The sequence below is a fragment of the Lethenteron reissneri genome, chromosome 22 (genome assembly GCF_015708825.2).
Source record: "Lethenteron reissneri isolate LAM-NWPU_2019-01 chromosome 22, ASM1570882v1, whole genome shotgun sequence".
NCBI classification, from domain to species: domain Eukaryota; kingdom Metazoa; phylum Chordata; class Hyperoartia; order Petromyzontiformes; family Petromyzontidae; genus Lethenteron; species Lethenteron reissneri.
In genome coordinates, this window is record NC_083800.1 from 4,971,417 (window position 1) to 4,999,375 (window position 27,959).

Genomic DNA, 27,959 nt, shown 5'->3' on the forward strand with positions numbered 1-27,959 from the left:
TGTTCGCGTTTTTAGATGTTGGCATCAAAATGACACGATTATAACATGCGTACACACATTGAATTCTAAATTGAAGAAAAAAATAAGAAATCTGAATGTCGAAAGGCAACAGCCACTCTCGCAACCGTGAAAATCAAGCCCTTACGGCGTGCTCATCAACGCGCACAAATGCGACTCCACAATTGCTCTCACCTTTCCGTCGTCAAAGTATTTAATGATGTCCTGATAGAGAGACTCCTTGAGCTGCCGATGAGTGTCGGCGTGGTGGGAGTTCCTCTGCATCTCGTGGCCGACGCACAAGTCGTCCGACCACTGTGATGGAACCACAAAAGGTGAAACCACTCCGTCACGAGTCATAAATCACAATCGTGATGCTAATATCCCCTTCCTTAAATTCATTCACACTGTGATGGCTTTTTTTTTTCATGCGCGTGTTGCTAAATTCGTTTTCATCCTATTTCTTGCCTATTCCATATCTGCCCCCAACCCCAATTCTCGCTATCAATCGGATGTCTACCTTCAATCACATTATTGCGGATCATTGCATGGGACGTTCTCCAAACAAATAGTTTTCTCAGAAAATGCCCCCTAAAGGGGCACTTCCATTTTGCTGTGGTCCTATTACTTTATTGTTTAGGGGCCGTCCATAAATGACATCACGCGATTTTGGACGATTTTTGACCCCCCCCCCCCTCGTCACACGGCGTCACAAAAAGTCAGACCCCCCCTCAAATATGACGTCACAAAGCTCTGCCCCCCCCCCAAACCATAAATATGCTTCCAATCGCTTTAAACTATTGCCATTGTAGTGCGTTTTTAATGTGGCGCTGCACTCTGATGTTGTAGGAGTGTTGTTATAACAATTCTATATTTATTTAAAGTTGCGCATTTTGATGTGACGTCACATTTCTTAACCCCCCCCCCCCTCGTCACGCATCGTCACAAATGTCTGACCCCCCCCCCACCCCCTAGGTCCGTGACGTCATTTATGGACGGCCCCTTATGCATTTCAACAAAGAGAAAAAGGAGAGGTAGGAAGGGAAATAAAAGTTTGGGGGACAATGTTACGCAAGGGTTCTGAAGCCAGTGTTTTGCAGGTGGTGACAAGTTGGAAGTGAGATCATTGAGTCGATGGTAGTCCCAGTCAGAGTGTTTGCTGTAGCAAAACACAGATCTGGCACACACTTAGCAAAAGTTACATAAATGTACACATCCGTATGCAACAGGAATCATGTCTGTATGTCGCGGTTTGAGTATATTATCACGGAGCAAGCTATTCTCAGAGGGTGCATGAAAGCAATTTCCCATCCATGTTTTTGTGGATAGAATATACATGTGGTATGTAAGAATCACAAGATGCCATCATCTGCAGGGGAAAGACATTGTGTGCTGTCAAGGCGACAAAGGGAGGCAATGTTATCGTAATGTCCTTGTTTCCAACCACAAGAAAGCTTCATTGTGATAATAGCTTAATTATGATATAAGCTTTTATTAAATTAAAATGTTGCCGTGGCTAGTGGCCCCTATCACGTCGTCCGCAAGGCTGTGGGTGATTGTGCGTGGAACTATTGCAGGTAAAAACGAAAATCTCCACAGAACACCGTATTTAGTTTTCTTCTTCTAATTATTGGCGATCCTGCGTTGGCAGTGGTGCCCTAGTAAAAACAACAACAACTCGATACGTTCGTCAATAACACCGCTTTAAAAGGAAAATAATGGAACAAAAAAATGTCGGAAACGTTCGAGGCTATGGCCCTTCTTCCTTTCGTGTACGATGTAGGGTTATTGTCTGCAACGTCAACTGTCGATTGTCCTATTAAGGCAGTGTTATCGATGAGCTTGCTGAGTTTTCATAATTTTTACTGCTGGGTGGTATGCGAACATTTTATGAATGTTGCCAACGGTCTATATCCCATCAGTGTTAGGCATTAATGTAAATGTATTTTTATATATTCATAGTAAAGTCCCCTGAGATGCCTTCAGTGACGTGACGTGCACCGTATAAATGAAGGTTGATTGATTTAACAAGAGGCCCTGGCATTCTCACAAGAAATTTGGGAGCAGTAAAAAGAGAAATATGGGAATGATTAACTCGAAATGCACAATCATGGGTCAGCAACATATACTTGTACGGCCGCTCTACAGACCCCAATGTGGGCAGACTGAGACACCACCACGGTGCCGTTGTGCCACCACCACCCACCCACCACCACCATCCACCCACCACCACCATCCATCCACCCACCACCACCACCCACCACCACCACCCACCCACCACCACCATCCACCCACCCACCCACCACCAACCACCCATTCACTCACCCACCACCCACCCACCCACCACCACCCACTCACCACCACCACCACCACCCACTCACTCACTCCCCTACCCACCCCCTTATCTCGGCCTCTCAAACGGATGGATTGCAGAGGCTCACACCAACACACCCATGAGGCCCTTTTGGATAGCAACCGAGGTTGCTGATTCCATTTTAACAATGCCCTATTCCACGTTGATTTGATGCCATTTAAAACTCACAGCGAGGCTTACCTCTTAAGTGCATCGACTTGCTTTAATGATGCTGCTCTGTTGCATTAAACCTGCCATTAAATAAACGGCACATTTGTGCTGTCGGTGCTTCGGTTGTTTGTACATCAGGGCCATAATGCATGCAGTGGACCACAGAGTCTGAACGTGCGCTCGCCACACACGCATCCTGAATATCCGCATTCCCAAGCAAACGACCCTGGCCATTGCTCCACGTATTTAGCAGCTATTCAGAGAAACGCCATTTATGACCATTTCTTTCTCAGATTTGTAAAATATATATTTCTGCCTCGCAGAAGGGATTCCACTAGAAAGAGCTCTTCAAAGTCCTCTCGAGGGTGTTTTGGCCTACTCTTCCATACTGGCCCGGACATCTTCGAAGAGGTGGGAGTAGCCACACTTTACCCCACCACGTGCAGCCTGCTGATCGACTCACCGTGGCGTACCTATCGAATACTGACGACAGATTTTAAGAAACTTGCGCCATGGTTAAAAATGCCACGCTGGGAGATCGAAATCGAATGGGTGGCCGTTGGGATTGCAAGTCCAATGGGCTAACCATTACACCATGGCAACGTCTATCTATTATTCACACGGTAGTTAAAATAATCGTAAACAAATGTTGAGCTTTGTGTTGTTGTTCCTATAACATATATTTCAAAGACCAAGATCCCCCGTGTAGCCTTAATAGACTATAGTAGCAAGTGATTTTAGCTAGCAACTACATATCACACACACACAGAAAGATCGTGTAGCCTTAACAGACTGTTGGGGCAAGTGCTGTTAGCGAGCATCTCCATATCACACACACACACACATGAACGTAAACTAAATTAAAAACAAATCTCAACCACCCGGCCTTCTTGAAGAAAAGCCGGCGTTTGAAACACGTACGTTTGTCATCCATTACATAAACATTATTTGTTTTCACCTTCCCGTTTTACTGCTTTATCTTAATCATCGTGATCGCTAACATCGTTATCCATATGCCGAATATTACTGTGCCGAGGCGTTGGCCCAGAAAACACTCCCAGATCAGCGGCTGCTATGTATGTATGCTCCCCCTGGGCACCAATGTATTCGGTAACAAGGAAGATTGGACCGCTTACCTTGAGCAGCTTGGCGTGGAGCAGCAGCGAATACGCAGCCTCGGTGAAGTTTTCACTCTCCAAATGCAAGTCGCACAGCTTGTACAGATATCTAAGGCGGCAGCAGAAGGCATGGTGCGGTTTTTACACGAAAGTTTACGAACCAAATTTAAATAAACTGCTTTTTTTTTTTAAAGACTATGGCTTCTGCAAAAAAACGTAGCATGCCATTATAATGTATAAAAACATTGTGAAAGAAAATAATTGTCCAAAGGAAATCTGTTTTTTTTTTTTACAAAAACTTCGAATATAATACGTTTGGAACCATATAACAATTTAACTCCATCTCCTTTTTTGCGAGTACAATTAATGAATCGTCGTATCCCAGACATGTTGCTCTCATAAAAAGAAATCCAATGCTAATTCCTCCTCCCACATTCTGCCAGGCACTTTCCTCGCTCCCCATGGGATCCCTTTTAAAAGAGCTACAGCTGATTACTGCTACCAGAGCCAGTGGCCTTTTACCTGATGTACATCTCCTCTCGCTCGATCTCCTTGTAGAAATTCTGCAAGGTGAGAGAGAACACATTCTTAGCAGAGCAATGAATTGCACAGACGCATCATTTGTCATGCGGCAACCAAACCCTTGATGACCCCGCGGACTAAATTAATTTAGCGGAATATCTCCGGCGCCACACAGTGGTCAAAAAAGGTGGATCGTTGAATAATATATTTTTTGTGGCCCGGAATGCGACGTCGTATTTCATCAGTGTCACGATTTAGTTGACGGTGGCCAACAGTTGCACAATTACATATAAATGTAATGGGATATGGAAACACCTTCAAGGTATAGAATACTTCCCGTGAGATTCAACGTGAGGTGTACGTATTTATCTCAAGCATTTCCGAAATGAACAATTTGAGTTGTATTTATTTGCACAGATATTCAGTGGCACTGCTGCCTCCACGGTGATGCGAACAAATCACCCCGCGTGTGTCCGATATTGTCAGAGCTTGGAAGCTAAGCAAGGTTGAGCTCGGTTAGTACTCGGCTGGGAGCCTGGAAATAGCAGGCGCTGAACGCCAGGGCTGCGAGGTAACCGGGATATGGTCATACAGAAAGTGAATCTGAAATAATACAATTTTTGCCGAGTTTTGAGTGCCCCCTCCTCTCTTATGCGCGGTGTACTCTGGTTCTCCGTTTTCCTCCCACATGCCAAATGCGCGTAAAAAAAAGGGGCTAAACATCCCAAATGCAGGACCCTCGTTCCTGGATGATTAAACAATGCATTATCTTTATTATGCTTCTTTGAACCTTACTTTCCCAAAAAGATTGCAAAGCATAATTGATATTGTATATATTTTTTTTTCACATTGTAGCAATTTATTCTCAATAATTAAAACATAACCATATGTTGGGGAAAAAAGCAGCTACGTTGTAGACCAGTAAATATATATATATATAAATCGTTATCTCAAAAAATAAATATACAGTCATGCATACCTAAATAAACATTGTATCATTCAACACACTAAAATGTAATAACTTGAGCATCCGAATTTCGCCTCGGTATACCAGCTGACGGTGAAAAAATGTCCAGACAAATCGGGTGAGCCATGATGAATCGTATAACACGGTGTAGCACTCTTACTTATTTTAGAATGTCACAATTTGGTTAAAAACCCTCAAAGCTGTAAATCAAGCCAACCGGGGTGGTCAATGTTTAATCATGGTAATGAACTGGCAGGATGGGGGAAAGGCAATGTTACAGAGCGGGTACCTTCACATTTAAGTGTAAATCAGCAACAAAGAGTTGGAACCTCCAACGTTCTGCAAGCAGTAAGTTTCATAGAATGGAATGTAAAGTTACATCATTCAATGCACCTACTCTCGCCAGATTCTACGGTAATGTAATGGCAGCCCGTTTTGAGGCCACGCTGTCGTAAAGTGAAAAGTGAAGGTCGTTATAAACTACCGTCGATAATAATGAGCCGCGATGTGCCACCGAAGGATGCAATGAGTATCAAATTAATGTAAGCGTCTGAGAGTGGGGCCATCTGCTTCATTTGATTTTTGTGCAAATGACAAAAGTCAAAATGCTTAATTTCATAATTATTCTTGTATACACAAAACAATCACTGCAATGACCCAGAGCATAGAGACAATTAAATAAAAGATGTGTTTCTTTCCTGATCTGCATGCAATGAATACTAGAACCAAAGCTTTGTAACCATTAATTATGGTAATAGCCAATAATTGTTTACATAAACGGAACATGAATAGTGTGGTCGAAGTATTTCGGAAGGCGTATTTGCTTATGGATATTGGGCACACTTAGTTATCGGACAAGCACAAGCTTTTTTTAGTTTGCAAGATTATTATATTTCGTGATTAACATTTTCAGCAGGAACGCATTTTGCTGAAGAAAAAAAAAATTGTCTGTAACCAGCGTTCATCACCACCGGCCATGGTAAATCCGCCGCTAGATGAAGGCCTCCCAAAGCCACCACCTTCTCTCGTAATGCTGCAATGTAATTATCCACCTCGCGCCCGCACACGAGCTGTATGCATTGCTCCAACTCCTCCGGGATAAGAAATCTAGGACGCGTTTCATTCCTCGGCTGCCACTCGATCATTATTCTTGACTCTCGTCCATCATCCCTTCCAGCTATGCGCCCTGCCCAAGCCAACTAACTTTTCAACAACAACAAATATGAATTATGTATTTAACCTTTGTATGTTCTCGAATTCATGTGTTCCTCTTTCTGCCTTTGACTGTCATAGCAAGCGTGTATCTCGCCATACCTCTTTGTGCATTTTTTAGTTTTAGTTATATATTTTGAATTGTCATGTTTCTGAACCACGTGACAGCAGATTTGTACACAATGATAAAGCACTCTCTTCTTGCGGCACATTGCTTTGCTATTTTTCATTGTCAAGTTCGGCTTCCCAAAAAGCACTCAGACCTGCTCTTTTCTGTCACTTTGTTGAATCATTTTTATTCTCGGCTATTGCACTGAAATACATTGGGAATGATAACTAATTGTTAAGAGGTTGCAAAGTGTCCGATTTGTGTAAACTCACGTCTCAAAACATCTGCGAATTTCCTCCGTCAAACGCGCACGCTCACTTAACGTTATAGATCATCCCAACCCAGCGCAACTTATAATCCACACAACGCTAACGCGGCTTGATAAATAAACAAATTAAATTGGCGTGTGGAGTAATTGTCCTGATAAATCACTATAAATGTACAACGGGGGGGGGGGGGGGGGTTAGGTGGTTAATCTAACTTTTAAAAAAACTTCCAAGGTTTAATCGTTTATTCAAACCGAGAGCCCAAGTGGAATTTAATTACTGTGCAACGCAGAAGAGGGGGGAGCCTTTAGAACACGGCTGGTCTGAGGCTGTCCGGACCCATGGAAAAAAAACCCTTGCGTGGCAGAGAGACACCGTTTATCGAGCCGTGCCACACGCCCGGGCATACCAAGAGGTTGACCGTACAGCTCATTCGATTCTCCCTGTTCTCCCGATTCTCCTTGTTCTCCTCGCTGGTGATGCTGCGGTAGTCGAGGAGCCTCTCCAAGAGGCGCGACACCAACAACACAAACGCCTCTCCCGTCCGCGACAGAAACTTGTGGCGGCGGCAGCAGTCTGACAGACTGCGGGACAGCACAGGGGTTTGGATAGGGGTTGGTGTGTGGGTGTGCGGGTGGGGTTTGTGGGGGGGTTGGGAGGTGTGAGGGTGGAGGGTTTTCTCCAAAAGCAAGGAAGAAACGAAATGAGGTACCGACATTAATTCACCTGCCTTATCGCCCCGCATTGAATAGGTCTGCATTGACTTGGCCTCACATTGATCATGCTGAGCCTGGTTTGAGGCTAATGCAGGACAGCCAAGGTCACGGCTATATATATAATAGCGAGGATATCGAAGGCAGTGTCTCCCTCTTGTCAATAATGAAAGGGATAGCGTCGGAGAAATGAATAGAAATTATTTATTTATTACAATATTTAATTGAAATGAATACGTATATAAATAATGAATACGCCGCAGTCATTGGAATGTTAACTGAAAGTCGCTGCCATTAAATTGTAATGACATACTAAACTGCACCTCGTTGAAATTCAGTTCACTATGAGAAACAGCTGTGAGCGACGGTTTATGCTATTCGTGCCCCCCCCCGCCCCCCCTTATCATTAGGTTTTTTTCTCCCCTCAACCCTCCAATGAATTTTCTTACTCTTCACGCCGGGGGTTTATTTGACCTGCGAACATGTTCGCAGGGCAGGTTTGGGGCGAGCCAAAGTAACCCGTACAATGAACACGCCGAAACAGCATTGGCAAAGGGTGCTCTGCTCTGGTGTGAGCGTGGCAAAATCAAAACAAATATTTTTTTATGCACGACGCATTGACGCGTGCAGTGGCGGGTCCGTGTGGAAAGAATACGGATCAAGTATGAGTTTGCAGGGTGCCTCAATTGTTATTGACTTGAGAGCTTAATGTTCTTGTATTAAAGCCGCGAAGCATTGAGCCGAGACGGATGACTCTTGGTAGACATTGGCAACGGTGGAATTGCAGACAGATTCATTACTGTATCCAGAGACTATGAAAACAAAGCTTGAATATTATCCACACACACAAATCAACGTTTGAACTCGATACAATTATTTCACAAATCAGAATACTTGCGAGTGAAATAATCAAACGCGCTACAAGTTCAGTGCGGTGGAAGGAAGCATGGACCAGCTGCTTTGTTATAAAATAGCGATGTCCTCGTGAATGCGGGATCGTTGTAAACGTGATGCTGATGCTATTTGTAGCTGTGTTGTACGCAAATAAAACATGTGTATGGTGGTTCAGACAAATTATCCGCACCTGACTGACGGCAAATAAATAAATGAAACGTGCAACAAATAATTGGGAAGTCAAAATCCCAGATGGCACAGTGTTCCACCCAAATATGCAATATGTATAAATAAAGAAGCTCTTGTTAAATAATAATAATATTTTTTCTGAATGTTAATAAAATATTATCAATGTAATGTCATGTGTAATTATGTTTTCTTCTAGTTCATTAAATAACAATGAACATGTATTCAAATGTAAAGATATAAGTGAATTTAAAGGGCACGCGTCAATATGGTAAACGGAGATACAAATTTCAGAACGAGAATTCTCCGACTCGAATAGGAATTCAGATCTGTGAGGCACGATTTGACATAACCAGCTGCGTAACAAATGAATTATGAAAATTGATTTTTACACCTTAAATACGCTCATTGAATTGCACACGAAATAATAAAGTATGATGTGTATACATTAGTTGTAACGGGTTTATGTAATCCTCACTGCCACGAGAGGCCACTAAAGTCGCCACAATAGAAAACATAATTATTGACAGTTTTTTTTGTTATCGAATGGCAACCCTAAATTGACACAATTTATTGAATGCCGACATAAAAGAGTTGGCCAAAATACACTCCGGAAGGATCTCTAGATCTCCCTCTCGATGAGGCCCCTTCTGCCAGCAGTGGGTGCTGGCAAGAAATTGCAGGGCTGCACCTTTACCTTTTTGCCGTCACCTTTGAAATGCCAGGGGGGCGAATCGTTTGAGGCTTTTACGATCTGTCAATACCACCAATGCATTCCCTCAAAACCTAAATGCACAGAACTTCAAATCAGGGGTGGGGGGGGGGTGGGGGTCGGGCTTCTTGCATCTTCTTGTGTCTGCTGCGTCACCCTGACGTGGATTGACGCCACGACGCAGGCAGAGGAGTACTCACATCCGTTCGAAGAGGATTTTGTACTGCTCATCTCCTCGCCCTCCCTCAACCTCGTGGTCGAGCTTGGTGATCAGCTCGTTTTCAAACTGCAGCGCACAGAGGCAGACGAAACGTTACATGTTGTTGCACAGCTTTCACATCGGGAAAATCACGTTTACAGAAGTGCCAGTACCAAAATATACTAATAGGGGTTTTCCCCCTTTTTTTCTGGCAACAAAACTGACACCCTTTGCAAGGAATCATGCTTACATTAACCACTATACTTGTAGTCAAATGCAAAAAAAGATTATTGTTTTTTGTTTGCATTTGACTGCAAGTATTGTGGTTAATGTAAGCATGATGCCTTGCAAAAGGTGTCAGTTTTGTTGCCAGAAAAAAGGGGAAAAACCCTATTAGTAGAATACGACTTTGTTTATATATTTATAGAGTGCTGCCGTTTGAGGTTTTGTAAAATATGTTCGGGGAGGGGGTATAGATGGGCGCGTGTGCTGCACTACGCAAACCCGGCGACCTGAAGTCGATACCCGGCCGTGGCTGACATCAGTGGCGATTGATATCTGGATTGATCCTGTACACTTCAACTTCACCGATCCACACTGACTAGTGTGGTGACGCACGGTAAATCAACTGCCATGACCGACACAGTGGAAGACAGGCCTTCATCCATCGGTGGATTTACAAAGGACTGCGGATTATTATTATTATCATGGAAAAATGTGTATATGTGATTATGTGATGCATACGACAATGCACTTTAAAGGGAATATTCTGCAATAAACTATCCATGTCCAGGGACTCGTATGAACCCTTGTGTATAAGCCACCTTTCTTGTGCAAATGCAGCGCAAACGGCAACAATGTTAAATCAAATCTGTCATTCAAAATAACCGACAATACTTAATTTTCACAAATTCATTTAGCATAACAGTTTTCATAACAGTTGTAACTATCAAATATCCTTCCAGCAAAATTACTGATTTTAAAATCATATTGCAGAGGACTTCTGTCTAGGTTATACTGGTTTTGATCATTTTCAAGCGCTATTTATTGCTTTTCCTCTATGCAGTAAGTTCTGCTGTGAGTTTCGTGTAGACAATGTTTGTTTTTTAAATCTTGCTGGTTGGAACATTCCCTTCCTGCAATCTCCTGCAACTGCCACCACCTCCGATGGTCGTGGGCTGTGGTCGTCCTTGTAAGAGTGCCGCTCAACTCAATGGGGGGCTCGCCAGCTGTACGGCTCTGCAATGTGACTTAGGGTTTGTACCAAACATTGTTCTGCGCGATATTATTTCTTAAAATCCAATTGCAGTGCAGTGCCCCAAAACGCTGCATTAGATTACAATAAAACCTGCTTCATTACTGAAATAATAACGATGACAGTGTGAACTTATGAGGCACCTGTTGCAAAAAGCCTCGAGGCGCCGTGCATGAAAAGTATAAAGATATTCACGTAAGAACTAGGTGTCAGAATAACAAAAAGGAACTACACTGATTAGGAAAATTATTTTGAAACGGATATGTTTCTTCGTGAGGACATAAAGATTTAAACACAATCCGCGAGGCTGGTCACCACCGGTAGGGAATTCCACAACGCATGGTTGGAGGGGTACCACGGTAAATGCCTGATCACTGCAAGAATACAACCACGATCGAGGTATCACATAAAAGGGGTATGATCGACAGATCTTAAAAGACCTCGCCTGTGTATGGGATTGAATTAGCTCCTGAATACAAAGCGGAGATACCCCTTGCATGGCCTTAAATACAAGAAAATGCATCCATAAACTAGAAAAAAACTAAAACAAATAAAATCTATATGGTAATGTGGTTAGCTTGATAATGCATGTATTACTTGGGACTGTGTAGAGTGAATTTGGATTGCTGGTAAATCCATTTTCTCTCGTGGGACCTTTTAACAACAATTTGTCTTTTTACATGTCATAGAAAAATGCCTCTGTTGTCAAACTTACTTTCCCGTGATTGATCAACGTCTTAAGGCCACATCACAATAGATCAATATGCAAAATCTGGCTTACATACTTTAAATTGGAAACATATGAAAATGTACTTTTACTTTTAAAGTACTCAAGCATGTAAAGTGGGGTGCAGTGGCACTCTGGTTAGTGCACTATATTAGGAACGTGATCACCTGAGTTCAATACCGAGTCATGGCTATCACAAGTGAAAAGTGATATCTCAACTGGTCCTGGTCTCCCATCGACACCAACCAACACTGACCAGGCTGGTGAAATATGGGAAAAGAACCCCCATGCCCGACATGACAAATGTCTGAAAAGAATCATAATAAAATGATGATCAATATAATTATATATTTTAAACCTACAGTACTCTTCACGTGCGCATGATATTGTAGATTTGCCAATATGCAAAGGACTGGAGCAATGGTGCAGCGGTTAGCGCATTACAGCAGGAATCCAAGAACCTGAGTTGAATCCTGGCCAAGGCGAACACCAGTAGCAAGTGATATCTGAACCAGTCTTAGGTACGCTCTTTACCAACCCGTACTGACCAGTAATTGGTGAAATATGGTCATACAACCCCCATAACTGAAGATACGTGTGGGGGAGATTTTCACTCTGCAGGGGATTGTGAAATGACTGTATACCAACATTGGGACTAGAATTCTAACAACCCACTAATTGATAATTGGTTTTTTACCCTTCTATCTGGCAACAAAACTGACTCGGCTCTAAGGAAAGCTGTCTCGGGTGTGGACCAATCAACTTCAAGGACAGTGCATATATTATCAGAGTTATGTTTTTTGTTTGCATTATGGCTACAGGTATTGTGGTCTATGCAAACATGACTCCTTGTAAAAAAGGTATCAGTTTTGTTGCCAGATAGAAGGGTAAAAAAACTATTATCATATTTTTTACTGGCAAATGAGGTTCCAATAACCCACTAATTATTTTTTTAATGTTGGTATGGACATGATACATGATGCAGAAAATCTGGCTGTGACGGTCCCACCAGATGACGGAGACTTGTGTTGCCTCCGAAACGTCGTGATTTTTATTGTTTTATTTTTATTAATTTTAATTTCATTTTTTACCTACGTGACTTTACCGAAAGAACTAAGAGTAAGAACATGATACATGACTTGAATTGCATGTGTATTCAATGTTTTTTTAAATTGCCATGTACATATTTGTGTATGTTATATGCAATTGATGTATGTGACCGCTGCAGCCACTTGCAGCCGCTACATCCGCCAAAATGTTAAACACGCATCGAATTTGGTGGATTGAATCGCAACCTTAAATCATGGAAATTATCATGGTAATGATTTAGGGTTGATGGATAAACGAGCAAGACTGACATTTCTTTAAAACACGCATTCGATCTTGCATACCTTCAACCTATGCAATTTAGCCGCATGTCAGATAGCTCATTCCATCTGCCCTCAACACTACAAACATACATTAACTTTCGACCTTCATTTGACTTGCTTAAAATACGCTGAGCTGTCATTGGTATTCCACTAGTGCCAATTAACATGTTCATTCCGGCTGTAAGCTACAGACAATGAAAACCGCTGACTGTTGTGACACAAGCGTGTGACATTGTAATTCACCCACAATTTTGGAAGCGTCTTTGATTTATCGTATTCAAATAATGATCGTCAACAGCCATGACGTATCCACTGCTGGATGAGGGTCCCTGCATGCCAATATGCTCTCCCTCACAGTTTCTCGAAGGCATACGCTATCTTCCACATTGATCAGGAATCGAGCACGGATTAGAGATGTCAAATTGAATGTTGAGGACAGCATAGGTGGGTTTAGGCACCGCGCATTGCAAGGGATGATGCCCGATGGATAAGACTGGCGAGGGAAATGGCAGCTAAATGAAGGAACATACCCACGCGGATGGGATCGTGATATCAGCTGGTGTTCAGGAGTGAAATGGATGGTTGCATCGTGTGGGATTGCGATGGCATGAGGAGGCTTTCATCCAGCAGTGCATTTAACATGGCTGATGCATGGAGTTATATATTTATCTCATCACCTTACTGAGTCTAACAATTTACCAAAACGATTCCTCTAAAATCTATTTCCAATATGAAAACGCTTTATTTCCCAAAAGTCCACATAATTTACGCAGCAGTAATAAAATAAAATGAAAATCGTCCAGTTTGTACCAACGATTCTTATCTCTTCTTGGTTCTTTCGGTAAAGTCACGTAGAATGGAAATAATAAAAATAATAAAATAAAACATAATAAATTCAGACGCTGTCTCCCCGACAGACCTGGTCTTCACCTGAGGACGGCTGCTTGCGTTGTGGCCGAAACGTCGTGAGAATTATTTTTATTATGTTTAATTTATTATTTTTATTATTTCCATTCTACGTGACTTTACCGAAAGAACCAAGAAGATGAATCCCTGCAGTCACGAAAGCTTTAAATCGAGATTCTTATCTCCCCATGCTCCTTCGCCCACACAGCAGACATCATCGCCGGTGGAACCAGAGTTGCTGGGGATTTTGGTTGAGGCTTCATGTGCATCGGGGGTTTCTTTGACCGTGCCTCACCATGCATGGGTGGTCGAGAGGAAAATTGATGTTTAAATAGCTTGGTTTAACACGAAGGCTTTCGCGACCAATATCATCCATAATACAGGTGGTTTTTTGGGGGGGTTAGATCGCCTAAATATTTAAAAGTTTCGTTAAATCCGCCACCACCCGACAGCTAATTAGTGAGGTTTGTCACGTAAAATAAACACGCCAATTCGTTACTAGTACAGCACAACGGTGTAAATGTTGTGGCTTTGCTCTCAAACACACCAGTGTGCTGTACTAGCAACGAATTGGCACGTTCTGTTTACGTGACAACCCTTACTAATTGGCTGTGTCGGGTGGTGGTGGGTTTAACGACACTTAAATAATCAACGTTTTTGGGTTAGATCGCGTTATTTATAAATGTGTCGTAACCCTTCACCACCCGACACGGCCAATCAGTAAAAAAGTGTCACGTTGACAAAAGACAAATAGTTCACTGCTTTAGCCCACCGGTGTGTTGAAGCGTGAAACCACAACATTTACAATTTTTTGAGTACGACGTTTCGCTGGTAATTGCATCCAGCATCATCGGTCAATTTGCCAGAATGGTGAGGCTCCGCTCTGTCTCCCGTTCTTATATAGAGCAGCAGCAGCAGGGTGACGTCATCATTAACTCATCAACTCATCAACTCATCAGGTGCAACGATAGCTTGATTACCTGTGCTTTTTACAGTTACAAGCTACTGTACAAAAAAACTTTCTCGTGCTTCGCATGGACATTCCTTGATGCAAGCACATGATAGTCTGCAACTTTATTATCACCGAGATATATGTTTGTAATAGGCTATGGAAGAAATACACCGTGGGAAATTATTCCAGTGAAAGAATAACATCACGTTGCATATTTTAACATTGACATTATAAAAGCTCTGCATACAACAACACAAACATCTATTTTGCGTGCATAGCTGATGCTTATATTACAATAAGGAGTGTACACTTAATTATATTAATTTGGAATTTAATGAGATACATTCTTTGTTATTAATTAAAGGAATGCTTAAACGAATCATGTAAAAAGTTTCACCTTGCTAAACATTTAAGTCACACCTTCAGTAATATTTAATTAATCTGTTGTAATCAAGAAACATAGAGCATTATCAACTGCTTGAGTTAAAACGCCTGCCAACCCCATATTGGCAGAACACATAACTGTGATCGTGAATTACTTAAACTTGCTATTTCATGAAAGAAATCCGCAGTGATAATGAATGGAAGGGGTTAAAATGGCAGCATAAAAAGCCCACACTGGCTAGAGATGCTGAGGATAATGAAGATAATTTATTGTCGAATTTAGGCCCCGAGAGCAATGAGAGACATTCTGGTAGTTGCGCCGCATGCGCCATTCGCTACTGCAGCATTTTACTTTCCTAGATAATATCTAATTTTGTACTGCAGTGATCCAGTCCTCTCTCTCGGTTGACATGATACCTTGCTGTCCGTCTCAAGGGACATTTTCAACGTGTTTTCATAAAGAGCTGTAGGATGACGGTAGGTTCGTAATTGTGGGAGATGCCTGCATAAATGTGATGCTTTGCGAAATAAATCTGTGGACAGTGCGAGATATGAAAAGGTAAAGGTGCAGCCCTGCAATTTACTTGCCCACACCACTGCTGGTGGAATGTCACCTTCAGGTCAACCAACTGCCGAGTGGACAGAGTTAGGAGCGTTCAACAAACTTGGCAATTGTTTTGACTGCTCCGCTGCGAGTGCCGGATTACCCAGGACTGTGTCCTCTACAACCTCTGGGATAACAAAATGTTATTCATACTTTCTCAACGCAGCAAATGACTCATTTATCATATTAGTGGGCTTTGCATATAAGTGTCACAACTGCCCACAGTAATCGTATTCTTCCTGTGAAATTAGTCACCAGTGCACCACCGCGTGTTGGACAACAACCGCAGAAAGATGACAACAAAATTCCTTCTTACACAAATTTTTCAATCGGACATCTAGGGCCACGATATTTTAGTGCCACTCACCTTTTATTTGACGCATGTCGGTGTCAAGTAAAAATGCCCACATCGGTGTCATGTCCTGAGTCAAATATTTCATTTGGATCTCTCACAAAAAAATGTAACCCTTCTAATACTGTCTAAGGGAACGCTCGTGGAGGCGGATATCAAAGAACTACTTCTGATCCCACGCTCTGCAGGGTTCAGCATTTTCCCGTCCACCCTGCTCCAGACCGCAATGATCACCGCGTGGCAGTCCAACTGTTATCCTTAATTCTCGGAGCTGGAAGTTAACCAAATGAAGTGCCTGTTCACGACCCGATTGTTTTCTCATGGAAAACCTTTTCACACGTCGATTCATGCCGTTCAAATAACCACCGTGACCAGACGCCCCCAAAACGGCATAGGTGGGAGGGTGCCTTCATTCAGCAGGGTACTGATGAAGGACTGCATTTTTATGTTCACGTGGGGAAAACAAATCATTAGGTTGTCTTGGCGACACGTGCAATTTAACTGACAACGGATTCTCACCACAAATGGGTGCTGGTTGATGGTGTTGAGGGGAGGCCACATTTGCTTGCAAGTTATGAGAGAGACCAGGGAGGCAAGGGGGCACGCGGATGATTTTTTGTCACGGCAATTCTGAGATAATTGGCTCCAATTGGGTGCTACAAAGGGAGGAATGAGAAAATCCTGCAGTGTCTGCACAAAAACAAAGATACTTTTGTGAAAGAGTATCTTCTTCGATAGCCGCACGAATTCACGTGAGACTTAGGCGACATTGAAATAGTGAAAAATATTTTTAAATGCGACTTATCTTTTTCAAGTGACGCCTAAATTGTCTGTAATTCGCTATATTTAGCATTGGGAGAAAAATCAGTCTTCCTCGTTTATATCAGCATTTAAAGCATTGTTATTATTATTATTATCTTGATGGGAATAGAGAGCTTATCAGTCACGGGAAAGTTACCTTCATCAGAGTTTAGTCTAATGAGGTTTTAATTAGAGCGAGGTTTTCCAAAAGTATCGTTAGCGTCAAACGGTGCAAAATGAGCACAGCGCGATAATTGCCTTGGTGACATGCGGCCCAACTTGCGTTAGGGAAAAAAAAACAGGTCAACGTACAAATATTTTGAAGATGTTAACCAGAAACAGGCATTAAAATATTACAGTTGCATTTCAGGGCACGCACAAAAAAGCCTGACAAGGAAAGTGCTAAAATTGTATTTATTTTAAATTAATTGTGTTTTGCACCTTTTACACACATGGGGGAAGGAGAAATGAAATAAATAAGACCAAAGGAAAATTATAAAACACAGTAATATTTAAAATAGCACAGCCTCTACAATAAACTGGATTCACTACTTGGGACATAAGTGCAATTTATTTTGTCCACTGTTCCGATCCAATTAGTTTAGTACTTGGTGTTTATATCTATTACTGTTTAGCATCTAATGAATTGTTTTTGATATTCGTAAAAACTTGACGATATTTTAATGCCATTTTATTTGAATCAATTGTATGTTTTGCAATTATCTGCAATCCCTTTCATAATTCAGGTCGTCCTTGAAAAATACGTATAGTCTGAATGAGTTCTTAGGAAGTAAAACATTAACGGTAATTTATCTATTTAGCTATCAACAGAGTCCTGACATACACTGTCATGGTTTAATGGTTAGCACCCTGGACTTGCAATCCAGAGGTTGCCAGTTTTGTTCTGAAAACAGCGGGCAAGTTACTGAAATCATCCAGCAGTATAAATGGCTACAGTAGAAACATTAGTGGTGGGGTAAAATGTGCGTATTCACCATCTCTTTAACACGATATCTAGACAGTGTGCACAGGAAGGACAACACACCCCCAAGGTGCTCTCCAGAGATAGAATCCCTTCTATCAGCAGTGGGATGAGCGAGCAATTGCCCGGCTGCACCCGTACCTTTTATACCGACCTGGTCCAGGTTGAGCGGTTGTGATGGTGGTGGTGGTGATGATGATGATGAAAGCATACATCGGTTCGCCTAATGAACCAGTCGCTATGCACACCAGTGCTCAGATTAAATGAGTGGCTCTCGTGGCTGTGTGGCCATGAATATCTTTGTACGACATCATTATGCAGTACAGTACTTTGCACTATAAATTGAAATTGTGCCTAAGTAGCATTTTAAATGGACATTTTCTCATCACGCCTTTTCTTTACGCTGGCATACTAAAAAAATTCACCTTCAACACATTTCTCAACAACAAAGCCTTGAAGGGGAAAATATATTTTATTATTTTATTATTATATTTGGCACATCCGATTAGCACGGTTGGCCACGTACGGTTCGAATGAAGTTCAACATATGTACATTCTATATTTTGTATATTTTTCCTCTTAAGGCCAAAGTGTTATTGAAACATGAGCCGAGTTTGTGTACCACTACCAACGCATAATAATCCATTTATTGCTAAACTAGCTGATTGTTGTGATACCGTATATGCATCCGATTTTGAAACCCTTCGTAAGGGAACGTCGCAGACATTGTCAGTGCATCAATAAATTACTAAAAGTCCATCTTTTTAGTTATTTAGAACTCGGAGGTGATATTACATTTTTATATCTACAAGCTGAATGTACTTTGGACTGTTTTTTCATCATCACCATCATCATAATAGCTGTCTTTACCACCCCTTCTGCTGGTCTCACGATGCAATAATCAGTCGGGAAGTAGGTCTCATCGCTCCATCTCATTGGTAGTGGTGGCGGTGTTCCACTCGGGACCCCCCCCCCCCCATTTGGCTGCCATTGTCATCGTTTGCGAGCGCCAGCCATCGTCACCTCGAGATATCCGTGCCCTGCCCAAGCACGCTAATGTGTCATGGCAGGTAAAGTGAAAAGATTCTTCGTTAGGCACTTTGGTAGAACATGACTGGATTGTATTTGGCAGAAATAAATCATCACGCGACCTATTCTAGGCACGGAAATGTATAAGCAAAGTAAACCACCATTGTGGGTTTTTTTGTAACACCTTTTGATGAAATAGTTTTTAATTGTGACAGACTGCTTGTAAAATATAACATCATATAAAACCATTTTCGCTTAAACATATTGGATTGCGGTCTATAAAGGCAATGGCATTTTGTTTATTAAAACGAACGTTCCATTTAACTTACAAAAAAACGCAACAAACGATTCGAATTACCTTGTAAAACCGCGGCAGGCCCTCTATTACCTGTGGATATTGGAGACTTAAAGGTCTCCAATAAAATGCAGCCACCTTTGATGATGTAGCTACGCAGGTAGGGGGTTGCTTTTAAATGGCAAACCTTTAAATCAGCGGGAATGCAAACTGGCTACAAGCGCTCGTCAACAATAACTTGAAGACTTTACGTAATCTTAATGGGTAAAGAATTGATTAAAAAAGGCTAAATTAAATTTTAAATGCAATTCATTTTGAATGCGCTTCAAATTAATTGTGAGTCCAGTCGTAGGCATACTCGCATTCTAATTAATTTCTGGAATCAAATCACCGCGTTTCGATCGCAACGCAAGCGACCGGTGACGGTCGCTTGTGTCGCGATCGAAACGTCGTGATTTGTTTTATTTTCTACCTACGTGACTTCACCGAAAGAGCCAAAGAGTATAGATTCCTGCAGTCACGAAAGCTTCAAATCCGTATAAGACGTTCATTCACACATGCCAAATATAGTTTGCTTATCTCCACTTGTTTGCTCAGTAACATGGTTTGTGGTGTTGTGCACAATGCATCATACCACCACTACACGCCCAATGCAGGTTTTTTCCATTAGTCACACAGCCATATGGAGTACGTATTTTTCCTCGTGAATAAATCTCAGTGCATCCTACTGACATTTCAACATAAAAAGTCATGTTGCTGCATTATCTACCTTGTCATGCCCGTGTAAGTCATCAGTCTGCGTGAATACCCCAAGGGAACCCAGTGCCTGCCCGATAACAAGTAATGAGCGTTGCAGACCGTAATTAACGCCCTTCCACACAAATGGCGAGGGACACATTTCCCAGACAGAAGCTTCCACGGTCTCCCAATGTCTTGCACTACATCACGGGATGCAGTTAACAGAATTGGAAAAGACGATAGCATGTGATTGAGCAATTAAAGGCCTTCCGTCGGTGAGGGTTCAACCTAAGCCAAGTTAAACATTAAAGCAATACGTGGATCAATACGTGGATTGTTGATTGGTAATCAGATGTATGAGAATGGCACGGTTGCACATCTACGTGATAACATCTCAGAGAACCCTTCTCCTGTGATTATTTTATGGAGAAAGTGAGCTGCTCTGGGCAACGCATAATGAAGCTCCCAGCACGTGGAGCGAAACGTCGGACAACGTGCCGAACAACATGCGGTACGAATTCGAAAACACGTCAGAGCTCCGCAGCACAACTATGAAAACACGCAGTGGTACCATAACAATGTTGCGGTATTTGTCTTGTTAGGAACATATTTTAGATACTCCTGCAGAAATCTGTCATGCTTATGTTGATGTTTTACCATTATATCCTTGTGAACATTTCAATGGCACTGAGACAAGTTAACATAAAGTATCACACACGATTGTGCCTTTCTTTCATAGACTATGAGAAGACATTTAATGAACTGGCAACCAATGCAGCCATTCAGGCTCTCACAAATTAAGGACTTCATTAAACACGTTCTTTTATCATCTCTTTTTTTAATAAGCTACAGGGAGATTGCATAAATAAACAACAGATATCACAAAAGTCAGGCTCTAAACGTGGTTATTGACACCAACGTTAGAAGATATTGGATTTAATAAATAAAGGCATACAGAAGTAGCCATCTCAGATTTGCTGATGAGATTAATTATAAAAACCAAAGTTAATGACCTATATGCCACTGTTAAATAAATTGACAAAGGCTACAAATCCGGGCTAAAGTTAAATGAGCAACACAAAAGTGACGGGCAACAAATGTTATGAACAAAAGTAAATAATGTATCGAGGGACACAACTCGAAAGCAGAGCATCTATCTCGGGCAATTATTCACGAATTCATCAGTAAAATGTATCGGGATCAACGCGATGAGCTAAACATGTGAGTGAGAGTAGAATAGATTGCTTTTGGAAAATTCAAGTTCACAAAAGAAATGAACATGCCAGTGTGCCTACAGAAGAGAGTTTACAGTCACTGCATGTTACCCACAACGCCACGGGAATCAGAAACATAAACCGTGATACGGATCACGAAACAAAACGTGAATGGTACGCAAATAAGCATTTCGAGATGAATGCTGCAATTCCACTGGGCAACAGACGTCAGGACACATGAATCAGAGTACAAATACAAAGTAGAGGTATTATATTGACTCCACAACAGTACAACTGGCCGTCTTAGGCAGGACACATTGCAGGACAAGGGATTATAAGACATGGACAAGACTGGTGACATAATGGCAGGCAAAGGTGAAAACATACTTGAATAAACGTAAACTTAGAATTACACTGAAATACAGAAATATACGTAAGGGAATACATGCAAATTACAGACATGATATTGACTGTGAGCGAAAGTGGGCCTGGGCAGGACGCGTCTCTTGAAGGGACGGTGGTCGATGGAGGAGACTGCTGATAGAATGGCAGCAAAAGGAGAAAATGCACCCAAGAGGATGCCCATTGCGGAGATGGAGTGACGAGATCGGCTCACGTGGGGGAGCGAGTTCCACTATGGCATCGCAAGACCCTGAGGGATGGCAAATATATTGAGAGGCCTTCGCCCACCAGTGTATAGAACATATCTAATGAAGATGAATTGGAGAATTTGTGTTCATATGGGCACACCTTTACAAAACCAAAATCACTCAACGCTGTAGAGGTTTGGTTGGTTTTGTTTTTAGAATGCTAAGCTTCATAGGGTTCAGTGATCCTAGACAATGTTGAAGGTGGATGAAAATTATGTGGTGCATCTATTATGGCACGGCACACAAATGTATGCATTGTTTCTTTATAAAGAGCATGTTTGGCTGGCTTGCTCTGGTTTTGATGCTTGTTAGGGTCTTGTTACAGCTGACGCTGGCTACTCTGGTGTTAGCTGAGCTTAATGGCTTTGCTGGTTTGGTCTGCATAGATGCATCTTTTTTACTCTACTCCTAGCGCACAACAGACACCAGCTTACTTAACATAACGTCCATGTGGAAAGGTTCTGTGTTGAAAGTTTGAATTGCTGCATCATTCACGCGGTGAACCTCTCCGCAGTACGGTGATTCCGTCGGTGCCTTCAGTTTGCTCGCCTGATGATAACCGGCAAGCTCCGGTTACCATCTCGGCCATCGATGGAGGCGTGGGATTAGAGACAGAAATTGGTTGCCGCGGTGATGGAGCAGATAAAGAGATTTCTCGTGCTGTCAGTGAAAATGTCCCTTGAATGAGAATGCACGATCAATAGCAAGAGCCGGGAGTTTTAATGAATGTAGATTGGTTAATGGAGTAGGTACAAAGAGCTGAAGATAGGGAGGCGAATTCGGTAAGGTGCCTGCAGACAGTGCGCAAATAGGATTTGTATTCAGACACAAGCTGTTCTTGATGTAGTGCCACGTGGAAGTATGATGGTGTTATTGGAATATTTGACGAAATAAAAAAAGTTTGCTCAGGCACCAAGGGATATATTTCATTTTACAGAAGAACTGTAATGGATCAGGGACAGATGTGGATGACTCTACACATATATTGCATGAGCTCGAACAACAAGCACAGACACGGGTGCCTCCAAAAAACACGTGAACAAGCTGAAGGCATGCGTACATTTTAAATCAACGCTTCACTGACTTTCACAATAGTCAAATAGCACATTGAGATATGTTTGATCACATTGGGAATTTCAAAGCTGCAGCCTTACCGCTTGTTGCAAAAATGCCATGAAAAAAAACGAAGCATGTGTTTCCAATCATTGTGGCATAAGTCTGAAGATTAATGTTAAATCGGAAATTATATTGACTGTACACTGCATGGTGTTACTTCAATATCTCACAGGTTTGCTTACGAGGTGGCCTTTTCCAGAGGTGTGGACTCGAGTCATGTGACTTGGACTCGAGTCAGACTCGAGTCATGAATTTGATGACTTCAGACTCGACTTGGACTTGCATAACAATGACAGGTGTGGACTCGAGTCATGTGACTTGGACTCGAGTCAGACTCGAGTCATGAATTTGATGACTTCAGACTCGACTTGGACTTGCATAACAATGACTTTGTCCCACCTCTGAGGTGTGGACTCGAGTCATGTGACTTGGACTCGAGTCAGACTCGAGTCATGAATTTGATGACTTCAGACTCGACTTGGACTTGCATAACAATGACTTTGTCCCACCTCTGGCCTTTTCTCATGTTATTTGGTGAGGATTGGTAAAACCACCCATGGCCGGTGGATCAGCGAGGGAGCGAGCGGCTCACAATCCCAAGGTTGAGAGTTCAAATCCTGGTTGGTGGTTGACTCATCCCATCATCCTTGCTGGGTCGTCAAAAAACGTACCATTTTGTGGGAAAGTCAACAGTGCTTTTCTCCCAGATGGAGTCGCCTCTGCCATAGGAATGTGGAATTTCCACCACTGGCTTAGGGCTGTAAACAGGAGATGAGCACTGCCTCAATGCCAGTCGAGCAGGAAATTAATTAGACCTTCTTGAAAGCAATGGAAATAATAAATGGCGCAGTTACAATAATGGGATTGTGTTTGAGAATGATTTTTGTAACTTCTGTAAGAAAAAATAGCCATTGGCAATATGTCGAGAAAAAAAAAAAACTCCCTGCATGAGCTGCAAACTGCCATTAACATCCAAGTTTGACAATTGGCGATGCACATCCACAGTATTGTCACCGCAACAACACGAAGCAATAAAACGGTGATGGCTTTGTCAGTGTTAAATATTGCTGACTTGTTCGTGGAGCCACTGTGCGTGTGCTTCAAGTGGTAAACAGATGTATGTTGAAATTATTTCGCACCATAGATAGCCAACCTTGCTAATCGGAGGTGTGGGGGAAGGACAACAAAACTAAAGGCAAACCACAATGAAACACAACATTGCCTTTTATTATTGGGAAGCACCATGGAATATTACATGTGATAGGTGACTGGGTCTAATAATTCACCCGCAGAGTAGTGGTGAGTCTGCAACAAGTTGGTTAGAACAAGCAGTTAAAATGGGGAGATATGTGTTTTACACTTTATTTAACAGATAAGAATTGTATGCCACGTCATAGTGTAATTCAAATTTTCTGGATTGGCCACTCTAACTTTCTCAATATCATCTTTCTGCATTATGTTTGACATGATTTTAAATCAAGCGTCGTATCCGATTGCAAAATTTTGGTTGTGAGAACTGCCCTCCAACTTACCGGTGAGCTGAAATAATGCTAATTGGCACGGTAATCGCTTGTAGATGGGAAAATTAATTCGTTTTGCCATTGAAGGGTGGTGGAGAGGTCTTAATGATACGAATTTGGTCAATCCAGCACGGATTGGTAAAGGGACAGGACCCGTCACTCATTTTAGCCATGGCCAGATTCACAGCACAGTGTGCTAAACAATCAGCCACCACTCCACCTCTTCATGAATAGGACGCAAATACCTCCGTGCCTGTATATAATTGGCCACATTATGAGAATGTTTGACCGTTGTTTTTTTTGTGTGTGTGCGAAACTCGTCCATAAACATATATGTATACACAGCGTAACATGAGAGGGTCAGACGTGTGATGCAGCTGGCTTCGGGGCAAGCTTTCAGGAGATATCATTAACCATAAGCAAAGTGCTAGAGCAAAGTGAAGGAGTGTGAAGAAGCCTCTTTGATCCTCACATTAAAATAAAAATGAACGCACATATAAAGGGAGTTAACATATTGCAGGAACAGAAACTTAGCCATAATTTAGAAGAGTGATTTGGGGCAGAAGAGGTCTGTCAATGTTGAGGATCTTTGCAAAATGTAGCTAAAATAATAATAATAATAATAAATACAGCTTATATAGCGCCTTTCATAAAATCTAAAGGCGCTTCACATCAAAGCCCTTTGGGATTGAGAGAAAAAAGCCTCTGGCTTTAGATGGCAAAAACTGATACTTCTGATTTGTAGTTTGGAATTGTATTTGTCATTATATGCCAATAAATTGGCAATTTTGGCTTTTGTTTACAATTTCAACACTAACTCATTTCTTTTGTTTGCATACATATGCAGTTGTATTATATTTTTTTACATATCATGGCTTGAAATATCCCACTGCGTTTTGCTTTGGGGCTTTAGGGCAGTCTTTGGAATATGGCATATTTGTCACTTACGCACAATTCACTGAATATTTACTGCATATATATTAGAACCTGGGAATTCCTTGCAGTATATGATGGATCTGTGGACATTGTAGAAACTTCAACCAACGTTATTAATGTAGGGAGCATATTATTTTGTTATTATTTTATGCTTGTAAATGAATGTGAAATTGGTCTGAAATTATATGACTCACTCCAGAGCGACTATGGGTTACAAATAACAACATGAGCATAAAGGTGGGTTTACAGTGAATGTGACGTTATTCTATATTTTTTAATTACCAAAACTTTGTGGACAGTCCTCATATATGATGTGGAGGATTTTACTGTTGTGTTTTTGGGTTGTACCGCATGTTGTTCAATTCAGTTCAGATTCTAAATTCAAATTCACTTCCTGAAGAAGCTTCCAGCACGTGGAGTGGACATCATTCTAAACAACGTGCGGCAAAACCCAAAAATACATCGGAGTGCTAATCCTCATTTGGCAATAGTTTTATTTTACTTATCTGTTATATGTTGTCAACAATATTATTAGACAGATGAATCACACAAATTATGATGTTTTTAATCCTAAATTTCACCTCTGGGATGGAGTGAAGGCGCAATGGTGAGCACACTATATTATGAACCCAGGTAAGCTGAAGTATATTAGATTACATGACTTCTAATCACACAAAGGCAATAGCTTCAAACCACAACCCTAGCCAACAATCATGCCCACAAAAGCTGGAAATAGTCCATGATTTACGCCTCGAGGGATTTCGCAAACATCTAAACAGTTCTCATGATTGTATATCATCGCATGGGTAGGCCGTCGTAATTGTGCTGTATTGTCTCAACAACGACGACGGCACGATGTACGACATTTCGCAGCACATCCTGGGAGCTCATGTGTATATACGCACATTCGCGAAGACGCTGGCACCACGTGGAGCGAAAACGGACAGCATGCCGAACAACACGCGGTGCAGCGCGGATACACTCGTTGAGAGAAACTGTGTGACCTGTTCGAGTGTGGTTTGAGGAAGAAAATCCATGGTTGAATGCGATGTGACCCTGACGCTCGTGCGACATTTGTTTCGCTCCAGATTTAACTATCCAGACGACAGACGTATTGTGCAATCAACAATGGCGGCCCCCTTGAACAACTGCGCATTCATTCCACTCGCTATGTTGTTCGCGGGTTGTGCCATGTCACGTCCGGCACGGGGACTATGCCTATGCAGCACGAGCGCGGAAATTTAAGCGCCTACAATGTATTTCTTTGTTTTCTGGGTGACAACTGCATGGATTGCACTATGAACCTGGCCACCCGAGTTCGATTCCCGCTCATGGCCAACATCAGATGACGATTATCTGAACCGGTCCTGGGTCTCCCCTAGGTCGATTCAGCCTCAAATAAGTACCTGGTGCGGTGTGTAAAAACGTCGCCATTAGGGAGACAAAGGCGGCCGGGCGTGGTGCTGGCCACCCACCCCCTCGTGTGCCGTTCTGACCTTCATAGGTGCTCACTAACAGCACTTTCCCCAACAATCTGTCTTTGTATGGGGTATGTGTGATGACTATAGCAGTGGTAGGTGAGTTGATGACTTCAACTCCAGCCAACATCACTCGTGTCGAGAGGTTACAGATGACAGGCGAGTCGAAATTACGGCCAATTTCAGCAGTCCAAGGGGGTGGATGTGGCAACAGTTTATTTAATTACCCAGCCCAGACCTAGCTCCTTTCAACTTCCATCCTCGAAGACCTTGTGAAAGATGTTGTGCTGGGGAAGATGGTTTCACATTAACAAGACTGTGAAAGCAGTCGTGCAGTTGGTGGCTTTACGGACAACCAAATCACCTCTCTGCTGTCACCATTAGGAAGCTGGTAAGTCACTGGGACAAGTAATACTACGCTAGAGCGGTTCTCTAGAGCTCCCTCGAGCAGAGGCTCTTACATCAGCAGTGGCATGAGCAAGCAGTTGCAGGGCAGCACATTTACCTTTTACCTAAACCTGACCAGAGCTCATCTTACTCTGGACTCTAACCCAGGTTCTCTCTTGTTCTGGCTCAACAAGCAAAGGTACCAGATGCCACGAGCAACTCAACAAAGGTACAGACTGCCAGACCGTGAAGTGGAGTGGGCCGGGGTTAGGGCCGGTTGTGTGGGAGTAGCACACGGTGGAGGAATGATGGCTTACCTTCTTGAATTCACGAGTGTAGTGGTATTCACACTGCATCATGTCAAAGAAAATGGGGATGGTGGCCTTGCGTAGCTCCATTTCAGGAACCAATGTCATCTCCAAAATGGGCCCAATCATCCCAGGGATGAAGCGAATCTTGTGCTGGCCTGCAAAGCATAAAAGGATCAGCAATGTTTGTAAAATCCTGAAAAGCCCAATGTTATTATTGGCCTGCAAGAACACGCACGTAAAGCATGGAATTTTCTCACGATGGCTGTTTATGTTCATAACTACGCATAGTATTTGAGTGCGCATGGTAACTCCAAATATCACACGTTTGCTGCCACTGTGCCAGTGCTAAAACCACGTGAAAGCAATTTACAATCTTTGCACGACGTTTGCCCTTATCGTTATTTGAAAATAAAAAAAATTTGGCGCTGTCTTACAATAGATAACTGAAAGCATCGCACTCAACGAAAATATGTCCACGCTTCTTTACATTATACAACTAATGTTTATAACCCGTTTTTTTGCGTGATTGGCAA

At 42.2% G+C, this 27,959-nt stretch overlaps 2 protein-coding genes across 2 annotated transcripts in view; one reads left to right on the forward strand and one right to left on the reverse strand.

The window, feature by feature from the left end:
- Window positions 1-27,959, forward strand: part of LOC133345555 (conopressin/neurophysin-like) — a 559,395-nt gene that overhangs the window by 394,455 nt on the left and 136,981 nt on the right. The window lies entirely within an intron of this gene.
- Window positions 1-27,959, reverse strand: part of LOC133345551 (dedicator of cytokinesis protein 1-like) — a 209,175-nt gene that overhangs the window by 25,160 nt on the left and 156,056 nt on the right. Inside the window, exons 34-39 of the mRNA XM_061556432.1 lie at window positions 27,433-27,581; window positions 9,421-9,506; window positions 7,125-7,299; window positions 4,162-4,202; window positions 3,658-3,748; window positions 193-312 (exon numbers count right to left, since the gene is read on the reverse strand). Of these exons, the coding sequence (XP_061412416.1) occupies window positions 193-312; window positions 3,658-3,748; window positions 4,162-4,202; window positions 7,125-7,299; window positions 9,421-9,506; window positions 27,433-27,581 (662 nt within the window). The remainder of the gene's footprint in view (window positions 1-192; window positions 313-3,657; window positions 3,749-4,161; window positions 4,203-7,124; window positions 7,300-9,420; window positions 9,507-27,432; window positions 27,582-27,959) is intronic.